A 16,559-nucleotide genomic window follows, 5' to 3' on the forward strand; every position below is an offset into this window, starting at 1 on the left:
GAGGAGACGGAAGGTGATTCTCTTGTTGACGGGGAGCCAGTGCAGGTCTCTCAGATGTCCGGAGATGTGGCTGCTTCGGGGGATGTCGAGGATAAGTCTGGCTGAGGCGTTCTGTATCCGCTGGAGTCTCTTCTGGAGCTTGGCGGTGGTTCCGGCGTAGAGGGCGTTGCCGTAGTCCAGTCAGCTGGTGACAAGGGCCTGGGTGACCGTCTTCCTGGTCTCGGTGGGGATCCACCGGAAGATCTTCCGTAGCATGCGCAGGATGTTGAAACAGGACGAGGAGACGGCGTTGACTTGTCTGGTCATGGAGAGGGAGGAGTCCAGGATGAAGCCCAGGTTTCGTGCGTGGTCTGTCGGTTTGGGTGCGGTGCCCAGGGCGGGGGGCCACCAGGAGTCGTCCCAGGCGGAGGGCGAGGAGCCCAGGATGAGGACTTCCCTTTTTCTCCTCTTAAACAGTAATGTCTCACTAATCAAATTATACATTTTTAATGTTGCTTCACGTATTCTCTTCTCATTGTACCCCCTTCAAATATTCCATTATCCTCAACTCTTCATTTTTGAAGGTTGTTATATCACCACATATTCTCTTTGATCTCAGCAACTCATTACAAGGGATATTATACTTTAAAGCATTAGAATACCGTTCTCTGGAGTTGATGTCATTATTCTTTCCGGATCAGTCTGCAATTTTACATCCAAATATCTAATCTTGGTTTTACTTATTGTTGCAATTAAGTATAGGCTGAGATTGTTATTGTTAAACACGTTCAAAAGAGTGTTAACTTTTATTTCAGTCTCCCCACATAATGAAGAGATTGTCAATATATCCTAAGTAAACAACCACCTCAGCAGCTATTATTTTTTTGCAAATCGGTGCGAAGCACCCGTTCATTCTACCACCCCATATGCAAATTGTTATAGCTAAGTGCGAAACAAGTGCCATTCACTCTTCTCTGAAGCTGTCTATACAGGATTTTGTAACATAAGAATATGTTTTCTGTCTGGCATACATCCACAATTTTAATTTTCGGTATCATTAGGAGATTCTATAGAACCTGAGTGATCTTGACCTCAAAAGTCCCTAATGCTAGCATAAAGAGAGACCACGTCCAGAGTGACAAATAAAAAAAACCTTCCCCAGTCAAATATCCTCATAAAAAAATCAGTTGTATCTTTTAGATTTGAGGAAATGGTTTGTCCAGCAGGCATAAACATTTTTTTGTCTAGGCGCCAAGGCAAGATGGTGCCTTAAGTCAGAGCTCCTACTGAGGAAGGAAATCACAGGCGGCCATCCAGCGAAATCCGCTAAGGCAACCCCACTTTATGAGTGGGACGGAACTGCTGCTAGCCGTGAGGCTGCATCAGAAGACTGGTAGTGAGTTGCGAGCTGGGGCACGGCCAAGGCGCTGCCTGCACTCAACATGGCAGGGGAGAAGAAGTAGGGGGTGACCCTCGGCTAGTGGGGAGGCTTTGACTTGAGGCCCTGGAGGAGACCCCACTCAGAGTACCCTTGTGCCAGAGGCTGCATGGCCACTGTTGGGGTTGCTCATGGCCCAGCTGCTGGGACTTGAGCTAGGCACATAATCCTGACCAGTGCTACGATGGGTTGGCCAGTATGCCCCCACGCCATCATCGGGGTGCAGTATAATAAGGGGCACAAGTAAGCGCTGTCCCACAAACTTGAGCGCTACACGTTTAGGAGTGAATCCACTGGGAGAGACGCTGGGTCTGGCAGTGCCCTGGGTGCTGCTGGAGGGAGAGGGGAATCTGACACATTGGGCACATCCCTGAAGGGCCTTCTCCAGGTGGTCATAGACACCAAATCCATATTTGAACATAAAAAGGCAATGGTGGTGATCAATATTGCAGTCATCACTCAGACTGCAAGAAGCTTTTCAATAGAGTGACCTCGTGAAGCAGACAGTTGTGGATCATTCTGAATCCACTGCTACTTTGAAGAGAGAATTCAAGGTGCTACGAAAAACCACAGATCACTTCATGCCAAAGCAGAGGATGCAGGACGGTCCCAACGAAACAACATACGTGCGGTGGACCTCCCTAAAAAATGTGACCCTGCACGTTTCCTGGAGAAGTTTATCAAGACGGTGGTGGGCTCCCCGGTCTGTCCTGTCACTTCGTGATAGAATGCACACACAGGGTGCCAGAAGCGGCTTTTCTCGACCGAGGGTCAAGACCCGACCACTTATTGCAAGGGTCCTCACTGCAACGCAAACTAGTTCATTCACTCATGAGAACTGTACAATTCTAGCCTTCCCAGATTACACGCAAGAGGTGCAATCGAAGTGAAGATCATATAATTAGGCAAAATCGGAGCTGCAATAGTTGAATGCTCAATATATGATGCTCTTCCTTGTTAAACTGCAAATCCTGTCAGAGGACAAATCTTAGTATTTTATGGCACTGGAGTGGGTATGGGACTGGCTAGAGGGCTGGCTCTTGGTTGAAGGCTAGAAACGTAAAGGGGGGTTACCATCGCCGCAAGGGCATGGAGACAACACCTCTGCAGCCAACCGAACGGACAGCGCCACTTCAGGAGGACAATAAACATAACACTTCGACGCTTGTTGAGGAACCCAGAGCAATAGGCAGCTGGCTACGGACAAATACCTCCTGGATGCCAGGAAGACCTACAGGTGGGACAGTGCCTCAGAAGCAGAGTCATGGCACTGCAGTATCCAGTTCCCTGTGTGTCATTCTTCTCCTGTGTTTTTTCTTGTTAGATCACAAGACATTTGAAAGGACTGCTGTATTACGTGTCCATCAGGTTTAATATTTTGAAATATTTTGTAGGGGTGAGCGACAGGCATCTCAAGCATTGAGGCAGTTGGCAGTTGCAAGCCAACAGCATGAGGTAGTAGGGAGGGGGAATGTTTAATGGGGAGGTTTTTTTTTTTTATTGGCATCCCTGGGGCATGGCACAGACTTGGATGATGTGGGGCATAGTGGTTCAGGCCAGTGCACTAGTGGTGGCTACTACAGAACCTGATTACAACCACAGCTTCTCCTCTGTCCTCTACTCTTCCTGGCAGCACGCAGGTTCCCCAAAGCAAATCATGGCTCTGCTGTCACCCGCATTACAGCAGTGATGTGATTGGTCTGAGCGGCCAGGGAGACTTGGGACTGTTCTCCACCCGGCTGTGCAACACAACCAGGTGGAGAAACGTTAAGTGCGCATGCCTGTTTGGCCAGCCCAAGACGGCTGGCCATACTGTCATACGCACTTATGGTGCACCAACCATTCCTCCTCCCTGTGACCCCGGCCCCACCCTGGCCCCGTAGCCGGTACTAAAAATAAAACGATAATAACATTGTTATCATAATTTTATTTTTCCTTTTTCAACTGCTCTGATAGCAGTGGGATGAGGCTCCTTCGCCTTAGCGGAGGAGCTGCTGCTGCAGTGCACAACATTCACCTGGTTCTTGCACAGTGGCTGGCCAGCAGAGACGGAATCTTCAGGATCTCCAGCTCCTAACGTGGAATATTCATGGGCAGGACAGAGAGTGAAGAGAGGAATGGTGATGGACTTCCTTGCTAGGCACGATCCCGACTTGGTTCAATAACAAGAGACACACTTAGTAGGAAATATCTGTCGGTTTGAGGTTAGAGGTCGATATAAGATCTTAGCCCACCCCGGATTTACATCGGGCTCCCGTGGGTTGGGGATTGTGGCACGCAGATCGCCTCCATTGTCAATTACCTGAGTCTGGACGGACAGGGTGAGCTTGCCGGACTGGGAACTGAAAGCAGCCCTGGCAAATTTTGCCAGACCAGCCCCCGTCCGGCACATATCGCGAGCGAGCGCAGCGAGCGAGCCCGACCACTACTAGGGGGGTTTGGGAAAAGACAGACCAAAATGGTGCATTTTACAGCACATTTTTCATTACATATTCAATTTTATTAACTGACGACGTGTGGTCCTGTGTGTAAACCAACACAGGCGAGGGAGCCATCATCATCAAAATTTTGGTTATCCAAGATGATTCCTGCAGCATCTCTTGAGTTCAAAAGTACCCTCTGGTCTCACGTCTTTAGCAGTTAGCATGGTGACCTCTCGCCATGACATCACAAAGATTCCAATACTGGGCTTTCTTGTGAGAATGTAATGCATTCTGGGTGTTGCAGTCTTCATTTCCTCTAATTGAACTTGCTATACTAACATGCTTAATAGCACTGCTTTGTAGCTTAAATGCTTTGTAGCTTAAATGCCCAGGGCTGCAAACAGTACAATGTCATGCATGTAGGTGGCCATCTTAGCTGTGACATCACCACCAACAACCCCTCCACCGACCCCCCACTTCCCCCAAAGTCCATTCCCTCCCTTTCAAGTGCAGGCCTTCCCACCTCCATAGAGCTCAAGTTTCACAGGCATTGCATTCTAGGACTTGAAGCCCTGTTTATTCCAAAACTACACAGGATCTTATAACGCAAAGCAAAAATATGGGCTGTGTAAGCCGCTCATGCATGGACCTTGGAATCTTGGAACGTCGGCTGTCACATTTCGACACCACATTGTACATAACATATTAACCAGGTGATATTAGGGCTACGTAAATATGCCGCATATGGGATACCTTCGCTTAATTAATATGCTCTGTTGTAATGGGGTGATATGTTTTGTAGGTGTCTAAGGGGATTGTTTATTTTCTATTGCTTGTGCTGGGCAGGTCCTTCCTAATTGTTACACACAGGCCAATGGGCTCCTTGGAATGCCATTTATGTGCTGAATAGATTTTCTTCACCGACCCTCGAACCAGCACCTGTCCGTGTAAATTCAATGCTAACATTAACAGTCATTTAGACGAGGCACTTCCCTTAATCGGTGCTGCACGTCTGATTACTTGTTGGCTAATCTATAACTTTTCAGAAGTAGCTCTGAACGCGCGTGCTTGCACCGTGACTGACTGACCGCACCTGGCGTCTTTGCTCAGCCCCGCTCGGCGAGCTGTGCAAACAGTTCCCCAAAGCTCTCAGAGATAATGCGTTTGTAGAGGCCTACTGGCTGCCCAGTGCTCCTACTGTAAAAGGGTCACACAAACGGCGCAGGGAGGGGAGGACGGCTCCACTATGTGACGACGTTTTGGCTAATTGCAGGCCGGGAGACGAGTTGGTAGACTTTCAGGGCAAAGCAGAAGGAAAAGGCATCAAGGCAACAGTAGTTCACAGAAGCAGACTGATGTACATGCAGTGTGACTTGGTGGATCTGTGATTCACAGATCATCCATCACGTCACACTGCAACTGCATGTACATCAGTCTGCTTCTGCTGGCAGTAGCACGTCATTCACACCCACTGCACTCCATCACTAGCAGCGCCAGCATTAGCAATGAAAGTCCCGGATGTGCGCTGCTGCTTTACAAGTGTTCTGTAACGCAGTGCAGGCCTGACGCAGTGGCGGAGTTTAGTGCTGTTGTTGTCAATCTCACTCAATGGTGCGGGTGCACTCGGACTCGGAGGGATAGTACATGTGCAGGTTACACGACTGTGATGATGTTGATGCACCAAAGTCAGATCAGCGATAAGTGCGTGCTCCCAAATAAATGGTAGGCCTCAGGCCACAAATGATTTACCTAGGAAGCTCCGACCTCATAGCCTGCCTAGAGCCAGGCCAGCCACCACCACCTCGCTCCGCCTCCGCCTTGTTCATAAATCCCACAGCGCTGCCTGCGGAACCGGACCAGGTCCTAACCTTTTGCTTTTGATACCCGCCCAGTCGCGACGCCCCCAGACAGTGCCCACTGGCATAACGAACCTTGAGGGGGCCTCCCTGCAAGGCACCTGGGGGGGGGCCCTCCGGGCTCAATCAGGAGCCCTGCAGCCAGAGTGCTGTGCTGAGGGGGCCCCCTGGAGCTTGGGGCCCCCCGCATCGCAACTTCAGCCACACCTCACAGCCCCTCTACACAGACCACCACTGCGTATACTTCTCCTTCAACACCACCACCACACACAAGCCAGCCCCGCGCCCGCCACAAAGGAACTGGAGCTAGGTCACAGAGGAGCACCTCAACTCCACCCTCATCCGCGACCCCCCCACTGTCACGACCGACACCAACTCTGTAGCCAAAGAACTTCACCGCTGTATCACCAGCTGCGCATACAGGCTTGCACCCCTTTGCCACTCCCTCAGGCAACGCCCCCCTAAGGCCGCCTGGTTCACCACTTACCTCCAAGAAGCCAGATGCTCCTGCAGACTCTTCGAGAACAGCTGGAGAAACAGCAAAACCACCAAAGACCAGAACACCTACAAGAACGCTATAACTGAGTACCACAAACGCATAAGAGCAACCAAGAGGACCTTCATCCGGAACAAAATCCACAACAACACCAGTAACGCAAAGGAACTCTTCAACATCATCCAACAGTTCACCAGACCCCCCAGTGAAGCCACAGATGTCACGCCTTCCCAGGACCTCTGCAACGAGCTCAGCTCCTACTTCCACCTGCAAATCAAGGCTCTCTACGACAACTTCAGCGAACAGACTCCAGAATCCACCCGCACCACCAGCAATGACAGCCAGCCCACCATCACCACCTGGACCCCGGTCAACACCACAACCATGAAGAGCACCCACTCAGGAGCCCCCACAGACCCTTGCTCACCGCACATCTACCACAGAGCTGCCACCGCCATAGCACCCGAACTATGCCGCACTATCAACACCTCCTTTGAATCTGGCCTTTTCCCCGGTGACTGGAAGAGGGCAGAGGTCAAGCCCCTCCTCAAGAAACCCTCGGCTGACCCGACGGAACTGAACAATTACCGGCCCATCTCTCTCCTCCCCATCGCGACAAAGTCACCGATAGATTTGTCAACGCCCAGTTGACCGCCTTCATCGAAGAGAACGCAATCCTCGACTCCTCGCAGTCTGGTTTCCGCAGCAACCACAGCACCGTGACTGCCCTCCTCGCCGCCATCGACGACATCCGCATGCTATTCGACCAGGGCCATACCGCTGCCCTCATACTGCTAGACCTCTCCGCAGTCTTCGACACTGTCTCCCACAGCACTCTTGCAGCCAGACTCCACCAAGCCAGCATACGGGGCACCGCCCTCGACTGGATCCTCTCTTTTCTCGCCGGCAGAACCCAAAGGATCAGACTCCGACCATTCCTCTCCGAACCTACAGAGATCAAATGCGTAGTTCCCCAAGGATCATCGCTCAGCCACACTCTCTTCAACATCTACAGGGCTCCCGTCTCCGCCATCGTCAGACAGTATGGGCTCAGCATAGTATATTACGCCAACGACATCCCGGTCACATCCTCACCCTCACGAAGAACCCTGAAGACACCTGACTAAAGCTCAACTTGGAGAAGACAGAGGTCTTCGTCCTTGGACCCTCCGACCCTCCTCCTCGGCTTGGTACAACACCTGGTGGCCCTTTGCCCTCAGAAACCCACCAACCCCAACGGACCACACCCGAAACCTCAGCATCATCCTAGACTCCTCCCTCCCCATGACCCTCCAGGTCAACGCCGTCGCCTCCACCTGCTTCAACTCCCTCCGCATCCTCCACAAGACCTTCAAGTAGATCCACCCCAAAGCCAGAAAGACCGTCACCCACTTACTCATAACCAGCAGACTTGACTACGGTAACGCCCTCTACGCTGGAATCAACAAATCCCTCCTATACAAACTCCAGACCATCCAGAACACCGCAGCCCAACTCGTCCTCGGAACCCCACGACATGAACACATGACCAAGCACCTGCGAAAGCTCCCCGTCAAGAAGAGAGTAACCTTCAAGCTACTCACCCATGCCAACAAATCCCTCCACAACATCAAACCAAAATACCTCAATGAAAGAGTCTCTTTCCACATACCCAGAAGAAACCTCCGCTCCCCCGAACTCAACCTAGCAGAGACCCCACGCATCCGCAGAACCAGAGCAGGTGGAAGAGCCTTCTCCTATGTCGCGGCAAAGGCCTGGACCGAGCTCCTAGTCAACATCAGACACTCCCCTACCCTGCACACCTTCAGGAGGAGCCTCAAGACCTGGCTCTTCGGCTGATCCGGAGCTGCATCTTCCTTCCCCCTAGCACCTTGAGACCCTCACGAGTGAGTAGAGCACTCTATAACCCCTGATTGGTTGATTGATTGAGGTTAGAAGCTGATAGGTGTTTTTCAACAAACTAAAGTGCGTATTACAAGCCAGAACTAGTGCAATGATAGAAATGGTAGTTGTTGCTGCACATCTATATGCTGTGATAGTATACCATAAATAAGCCAGTACAATTTGTATTAAGAAAATGGTGATAAAGCATTAGACAACCTGCTACAAGTGGTGTTAGTGTGAGATGGTTGAAAAAGGATTTCAGGCAAATCTTACAAATAAAATGCAGAGAGAAGCACACACATAAGGTTGAGAGGCAATTTAATAGTATATGCCATAAGACCTTTTGTCACTGTTACTGAGATAATTTATTCATAATTTAGACAGCCTAGTTATAGATCTTATGATGTGTCCAGCAATCAATCTTCACCTTACAATCCCAAAATAAAAGCCCTTAGTGGGGATGCAGTAATCAATTTCAGGGTCGACCATTATAATTGTTGATATGTCATCCTCTCAATCTCTGTAGATGCTTGGCTAAAAAGGCCCAAAACCAGCTCTGCATGCCACCGAATTACTTAATCAAAGGGACCATGTCCTCCATACAAGAAAGACACTGCATTAGCTCCAGCTGGCCAATTAGATTAGGTAGGCTGCTGGATGTTTCACATCTGATGTGAGGGTCTGGTAGTTACACAGGAAGTGGTACTGGAGAAAGTTTCCTTTATAAACTCTCCTTGGTACAGAGACAGGTTTTCCAGGAAACTCAAAAAAGTTGTATTTTTGTTTTTTAGATTTGGCTCTCTGGGAAGCTGAAGACTTAACTAATATTTCAATAAGGTATGGACCAAAGAAGGAGCAATTTATGGATTCCAATAGAAACAGCTTCCCACACAATATAGACAGCAACCCTAAGCAATGAAAATGGTAACTGAACATATTGTTACATGTCACACCGTGTATAGGAAATTATGCTTTCTGACTGGCTATTAGATAAATATGCAATCAGTGGCAGACATCTTCTGTTTTCATACCTCTTGACCGAAACAATATAATCCAACTATGTTGAAACAATATACTCAAATGGGTTTCTTGGGTTATGTTGAAACAGTGTCATTAAATATGTTTCTTGGGGCACAGTCTAATTGAATGGATATATTGGGGTATATCGAAACAGCATCATCTAATGGGTATCTTGGGGTATGTTGCAACAGTGTAATTGAACGATTTTGTTAGTGAATGTTGAAACAGAATAATCAAATGGGTTTCTTGGAGTCTGTTGAAACAGTTAATTCAAATGAGTTTCTTGCTTTATGTTTTCCAGAAATTTGCCTGGTCAAAATACTTCTTTCGCCTTCGGAATACCACTTTATCCTTTTATACCAGTAAAGAAGCAGATGAGGTAGGGTGCTCCACACCATCCCTTGTACAACCCTGCCATATGTCCCACATTGAAGCAAGATAAATGTTTTGGGTTAATGAGCTGGTTTCTTTTCTTTTCAGACCTGCCTCCGGGGAAAGTACTACATACATTTAGTAAGTGGAAATGTGTTTCTATAAAACAACGTAAAAGGTTTGCTGTTATTGAATGTGTGTGTTTCTTGGGTTTTCCAGAAATTTGACTGTTTTTCCTTGGCAGTGCCCATAAATGCGCCTTATTATTATTGTATACATTGTTATCAGCATAACCTTGAACAGTATATACAATAAAAGCATTTAAATCAAAATTATATCTCTGATCAATCCATGCAAGTGCAATTCATAGTTAATTGCTAAAATAATACAATCAATGTGCTATGTTGGTTTAGATGGACAATAAACAGCTTTAAATCCAACACAGTCGGGGGCGTGGCCAAGATGGCGAGGTGAGCGGACGCCTTCCCAGCCGGCTCCCGCTCCGTTGGGCCCCTAGCCTAGGTTTTATAGCAGAATCTCCCCCCATTCAGCGAAAGAACCGTCAGCAGAGGCGGCGGAGCCCGGGTGAGAGCTGACAAGAGGTTCGAGGCACCCAGGACGCCCCAGCGACGAGCAGCGCACCACCGGAGTTAAGGCACCGCGAGGAGGCGGAGCATCGAGCCGACCCGGATGGGAGCGCACTCGGCCAGAAGTTCACGCGAGTGCCCAGGTTCGCTGGTGAGGCCTGAAGGTGCACGGCGGAGGGACGCGGTCCCTTGCTGTCGGGAGCGGGGGCCGACTCAGGGGGACGAGCGGTCGCCCAACGGCCAGCGGAGGCGAGACACTGCCCTGCGGACTGTGCGGCCCCATCGCTCGCGGACGCGAAACACGGAGGCACGGGAGACTCCCCCGGAGGACAACAGCGGCTGGGGGCGGCCGCGGCAAGCACGAACTCCGGTGCTGGGACACGGCAGGAAGCCCGCTGCGGTACGGGCACTGGGGGAAGCCCTTGATCGTTCCCGCACGGCGGACCCCCCCCCCAGTGCATGGTGGTGACGCCGGATCCCCGGGGGAACCTTCCGGCGGGAGGACTATTGAGCCGTTGGGAGCGCTGCCGCGGAGACGGGACTGTTCGAAGGAGAGGAAGGCAGGAACCCGTTCGCAGCCAAGATTCTGGAGAACCCCCGCCGGTGAGCTGGGCACGCACGCCCGAACAAGAGGCCCTGCTATCAGAACCGGAGTGGAGGTGCTGCTGGAGGCGGCCAACTGCTCAGCGGGTGGGGCGGTGGTGGGAGCACCCCCCGCCATTTCTCTCCTCTTCCTCCCCCCCTCTCTTAAGGCCCGTCAGGTGCAGGTAGCGGAGCGATCGGAGACCGGAGGCCCTATCCATGGGGGAGAGGGGCTGTGCAGAGAGAACTGTGGCCCAGCAGCCCCGGAATTGGAACCCGGACACAGACGGGGGCGCCACCCGTTGAAGAGTCTAGAGGAAGCGAGAGCCGGCCTGGAGCACGGAACAGGGAGGCTTTCAGTGCCGAAGGCACGGACGACGGAGTCGGCGCAGAGTGGAGACGGCGGAGGGCCCTGAAGAACCACGGGGACGGAGGCCACGGGAGGAGGACTCGTGACACCGAGGGCGCAGGCAACGCCGTGTCCCGGCGATCATGGCGGGCAGCAAAGGAGGGAGGAAGGGGGAGCGCACTCTCCCCGAACTGCTAGGAAGACACCAACAGCGAGCGGATCGGGGGCAGCAGTCTCCCGGCTCCTCCGGAGGAGCGCTGGGTGCCGGAGACGGAGAACCTCCCATCTCCAGGTCCTTTATGGAGTCCCTTTTCAGCTCCCTCAGGGAGGACTTTCAAACCTTGAAAAACGAAGTAGCTGGTGAGGTGCGGGAGATACGCCGAGAAGTAGATGGCTTAGGAGAACGAGTGGCCACAGTGGAGGACGCCGGACATAGAATAGACGAGGAGTTTGAACAATTACAACAAGAGGTGTTGCGCCTCAGGGACCAACAGATTGACCTCCAGGTGCACGCTGAGGACCTGGAAAACAGATCTCGGCGGAACAACATTAGGGTTCGCGGAATTCCATCCACGGCGGAGGGGACGGACGCAGCAAGTTATTTGCGGGCCCTGTTCCGGGAGATCCTGGGAGAGCCGGAGGAGTTCCCCATCCGGATTGACAGAGCGCATAGAGTGGGACCCCAACGCAGGGCGTCGGCACCATCCCCGGACATGCTGGCTTTCCTCCCAGACTTCCCGCTTAAAGAACGCATTATGACGGAGGCACGGAAGCGGCAGCCCCTGACTTTCCAAGGCCATCAGGTGGCCCTCTACCAGGACCTCTCTGCCATAACGCTCAAGAAACGAAAGGCATTCAAAATTGCTACGGATTTCCTGAGGGGACAAGGAACGCCCTATACCTGGGGTCACCCCTTCCGACTCATCTTCCGTTGGAATGGCACTAAACACTAGCTACGCTCCCTGCAGGAGACTTGTGGGGTCCTGGGCATCGCTATAACGGACAACGAAGTAGACACGCAGCGACGGGGGCGCTCCCGGAGAGATAGCTGGCGGAGGGTGTCTGGGCGTCGCCCCCACGGACGACCTGAAAGGCCGGACTCGCCCACCATCAGAGCCAGCATGGTAGACGCGGTGATGGAGGTGGCCGGGAACACTAGTTCCGGCGACGTCGCACTGACTGCATGAGGCAACTCCGGGGGGAGATCAACACAGCTTCCTGGCGATGCAGGTTTGGGGGCTGGGGCGGGGTGGGGGTGGGCGAGGAGGGAGTGGTGGCTAGACGTACACTGGAATACTCCACCGAAGACCTGTTCCCGGGGGAGCAGGACTTGGACACTGATGTTTCCGGACTTGGGGGTGAGGAGAGAGGTATTGGGGGCATGTTGCCGAGGGGGGGGCGGGCGGGTGACCGGGGGGTTCTGAGTTGAGCTCGGGGGAGGGGGAGGGAGGGAGGGGGCTTAAGGGCAAAGCGGGAGGGGGAGAGGGGAACCAGGGAAGGAGGGGGGGCAGTCCAGTGCGTGTCTGAGGACGCAGTCGCCGTAGTGGCGTACATACCATAGTCCGTAGATTCTCAGGAGGCAGGGGCGGTCTTGTCGAGTCTCCCACATGACATCTACAACATTTAAAATTGTCACGCTCAATGTCAGGGGCCTTAATAACCCGATCAAACGGCGAGCCGTACTATCCCTGCTAGAGAACACCCAGGCGGATATCTGTCTTCTCCAGGAGACACACCTCTTACCCCGGGACTGTTCCAGACTGCGATCCTCCGCATTCCCTACACAATTCTATTCATCCTGCAACACTAAAACGGCAGGGGTGGCGATACTAGTGGCCCGGCACTTTAGAGGGGAAATACTCCAAAAACAAACGGAACTGAAAGGCAGGCTCCTGGTCTATAGAGTCCGCGTGGCTGGTCTCACATTCACGATTGGGTCCATTTATAGCCCGAACGAACGGCAAGAACGCTTTCTCAGCTCGGCGCTGGAGGAGATCGCGGCTACGCAGGATAGGCACATTATCTTAGGGGGCGACCTCAACATGGTCTTTGATGGCGCCACCGATAGATCCGCCCATCGCTCTCCGCAGACGGGGGAGTTCTCGACGGGGTGTAAGGCACAACTAGCGGAGATGGGTTTGGGAGACCTCTGGCGTCACATGCACCCTACGGAACGGAACTATTCGTACTACTCGCATGCGCACAAGACGTATGCACGGCTAGACCACCTTTTGGTCTCTGGGCCGGTGTGCGCTTTGGCCACGGAGGCAGACATGGGGGTGCTCTCTGTGTCGGACCACGTCCCTGTGACAGCCATCTTCTGTTTACCGCCGGCCTCCTGTCCTCCTCGGGTCTGGCGTTTGCGGGACGCACTGCTCAGTAGACGCGATGTGGTCAAGCAGGTGACGAAGGCGATATGGGAATATCTGTCCCATAATGAGACCCCCGACACATCTCGGGCGACTCAATGGGCAGCCCTGAAAGCGGTGCTCCGAGGGGAATTTATCGCGATTTCATCGGCAGATAATGCTAACAGGCGGGAAAAGCGGGAGGAGCTTACGCAGAAGGTCCGTGAATTGGAACACATACACAGTCGGACGGGTGCACCCCGGATCTGGCGGCAACTCCAAGGGGCGATAAAGCTCCTGACGGCCCTGGACACGGATCGTGCGGAATATGCGGCACTGCGCCTCAAGCATGCCTATTACACGGGGGGGGGACAAGTGCGGTAGATTGTTAGCGAGTAAGCTCAGGATCGCCCGACAGAAACACACGGTGAAGGCGATCTCCGACCCCACAGTGTCCACGGTTACAGAGGATGCTCACATAGCGGAACGTTTTTGCAGGTATTATGCTGACCTGTACGCTGGAGATCCCCCGGACGCTCTCGCAACGCAGAGGTATCTGACCTCGGTCTCCCTGCAGTCCTTAACGCCCTCACAGGCGGAGGCTCTTGAGGGGGAAATTAAGGCAGAGGAAGTGATTTCCGCTATAGCCCATCTCAAACATGGTAAATCCCCGGGCCCGGACGGCTTCACGTCCCTCTTCTATAAAACGTTTTGTACACTACTGGCGCCGATCCTCACGCGTCTGTTCAACACCTTTGCGACACCGGGTGCAATCCCACTGGATCTGCTGCGGGCGTCCCTCGCGGTCATCCCCAAGCCGGGAAAGGACAGATCACAATGCGGCTCCTACCGGCCGATATCTCTCCTAAATATCGATCTCAAACTATACACAGGGATCTTGGCGGCTCGCCTGGCCCCCCTCTTGCCGGGGCTCATCGACCCAGATCAGGCGGGCTTCGTTCCCGGAAGGCAAATGGTCGATAACACCAAAAGAATCACACATCTCATTGAGAAGGCGTCACAAATCCGGGGAGAGAGGATGATATTACTGGTGGACGCCGAAAAAGCGTTTGACCGCGTCCACTGGCCGTACCTAGAACAGGTGCTGGAGAAGATGGGGGTGAGGGACAAATTTCGCCACATGATTTTTAACTGCTACAGATCCCCAACGGCCGTAGTAAGAGTAAACGGGTACAGCTCGAAGAGCTTCGACATTGAAAGAGGCACGAGACAGGGGTGCCCGCTGTCACCCTTACTCTTCGCATTATATATGGAACCCTTCGCACAGCGGATCCGAGATAACCCGGCGGTGAGAGGGGTGAAGTTTGGTGGCTTTAGTCATGCCATTAGCTTATACGCGGACGACATGATACTCTCCTTAGACGACCCGTTCTCGGCCTTGCCGGCTTGCATTGAAGAACTGACCTTCTTCGCAGAGGTGGCAGGATTTAAGATGAATATGGGAAAATCAGTGGCCTTAGATCTCTCCCTAGCACCAGCGACCAGGACCCTTTTACAACACCGGGTCCCAATAGTCTGGTCCCGGGAGCAAGTGCCCTATCTGGGGGTCCTTCTGGCTCCGACCCTACCCGCAATGGTGCTGGCCAACTACACCGCCCTGGGCCGAAAAGTACGGGAGGAACTGACACGCTGGGACCGCGGTGCGGTACCCTTTCGTTGCTGGGTAGAGTGGCAGCAGTCAAGATGACAATTTTGCCTCAGATCCTATATCTGTTTCGGGCACTTCCGCTGCGCCCGCCAGCGGGCTGGCTCCGGCAGATGCAGTCGGATCTGGGACGCTTCATCTGGCAGGGCAAGAAACCCAGAATGGAGAGAGCACTTTCATTGCTGGCACCGGAGACGGGGGGGCTCGGCGTCCCGGACCTCCGCAAATACTTTCACGCAGCGCAGTTGCGCTACCTGGTGGAGTGGAGCAGATGGGAGTCTGACAAACATTGGCTCTTCCAGGATCAGGCGGTAGCGGGGAGACCTCTACAGGAGGTACCATTTTTACGCAGAGCTCACCGTCCCGCTAATTTATATGCCTCCTTTATCACCAGAGTGCATCTCCAGGTCTGGGACGCCACAAATCTCACACACGGGTTGGACCACGTTTCCCCTCCCCGTTGACGCCCTTGACGGACAATCCAGATTTCGCTCCAGGGATGGAGAGGGGCGCGTTCGTGCGCTGGCGAGAGGCGGGATGCAGGGCTCTGTGCCATTTATACAATGCGGAAGGATTGTCCCCTTCACGGGCCTAAGACAAGACTACGCATTGCTGGAGACCGAGAGATTACGGTATCTGCAAGTTCGCCACTGGGCGTTACACCCGCAGGTGCGCGAAGCGGCGGACAGACGACTCCTCCCTTATGAACGCTGGCTGTTAACGCGCACATCCGACACTAAACTCATCAGCGATCTGTATCGATTCCTCCAGGTGCCCCCTTCGCACCTTTATAATCCAGGACGGGAGCGATGGGAGAGGGAGCTGGGTAGGACCCTGAGTCACGAAGAATGGGGACAGGTAGCTTACAGAGCTAGGCACTCGGCATATCACACGGGCCTCATCGAAACTTTCACTAAAGTCTCAACATACTGGTACTACACCCCGCACGTATACACGCTATGGATAGCAGCAAGGAGGACACTTGTTGGAGGGGCTGTGGGCAGACGGGAACACTGACACATATCCTGTGGGACTGCCCCCTGCTTGCCGCCTACTGGAAAGAAGTGATAGATGAGGTAGACTCCCATTTTAAGACTGAGTTGCCGCGCTTTCCAGCCTATATCTTACTGGGCCTCCCCAATGACCTGATGTACCCCTTAAAATCCCGCAGAGGCAGGCAGATCGCCATAGCGCTGGGGTCCGCCATTCAGAACATCCTTGTGCACTGGCGTACACCCACACCCCCCACGATCACGGGCTGGCTACATAGATTGTGGCATGTGTTAGGCATGGAGAAACTGTCGTTGACAGTGGCAGGGGACACGGAGACATTTAATGACATCTGGCAGCCATTCCGGTCCCTATTGGTCACAGAATTTAGAGAACTGACCTGCCCGAGATACCTACGAACTCCTGAGGCTCACTACACAGGAGGACTCCGCCCCCTGATAGGGCTTGATGACAGAGCTTGAAAAAGAGGCCCCTGGAAGAGGCAATAAGACCTGACGGAATTTACGGGAAGCACGCACTGGACTGGGGAGGGGGGGGGGTAGGGGTCG

The 16,559-nt window shown here is 53.0% G+C and overlaps 1 protein-coding gene across 8 annotated transcripts in view; it reads left to right on the plus strand.

Moving 5' to 3' along the window:
• LOC146810234 (uncharacterized) overlaps positions 1 to 16,559 on the plus strand; it is a 157,589-nt gene that overhangs the window by 25,068 nt on the left and 115,962 nt on the right. For 6 of the 8 annotated variants that reach the window (XM_085617216.1, XM_085617221.1, XM_085617218.1 and 3 more), the window contains exons 2-3: positions 9,398 to 9,475; positions 9,577 to 9,609. In XM_085617216.1, the coding sequence (XP_085473342.1) occupies positions 9,398 to 9,475; positions 9,577 to 9,609 (111 nt within the window). Of the gene's footprint in view, positions 1 to 8,867; positions 9,001 to 9,397; positions 9,476 to 9,576; positions 9,610 to 16,559 lie in introns of those variants that run through there. The other 2 variants (XM_085617223.1, XM_085617217.1) reach the window with 2 other exon arrangements.

This window comes from Triturus cristatus, chromosome 7 (assembly GCF_964204655.1).
Source record: "Triturus cristatus chromosome 7, aTriCri1.1, whole genome shotgun sequence".
Classification (NCBI taxonomy): Eukaryota; Metazoa; Chordata; class Amphibia; order Caudata; family Salamandridae; genus Triturus; species Triturus cristatus.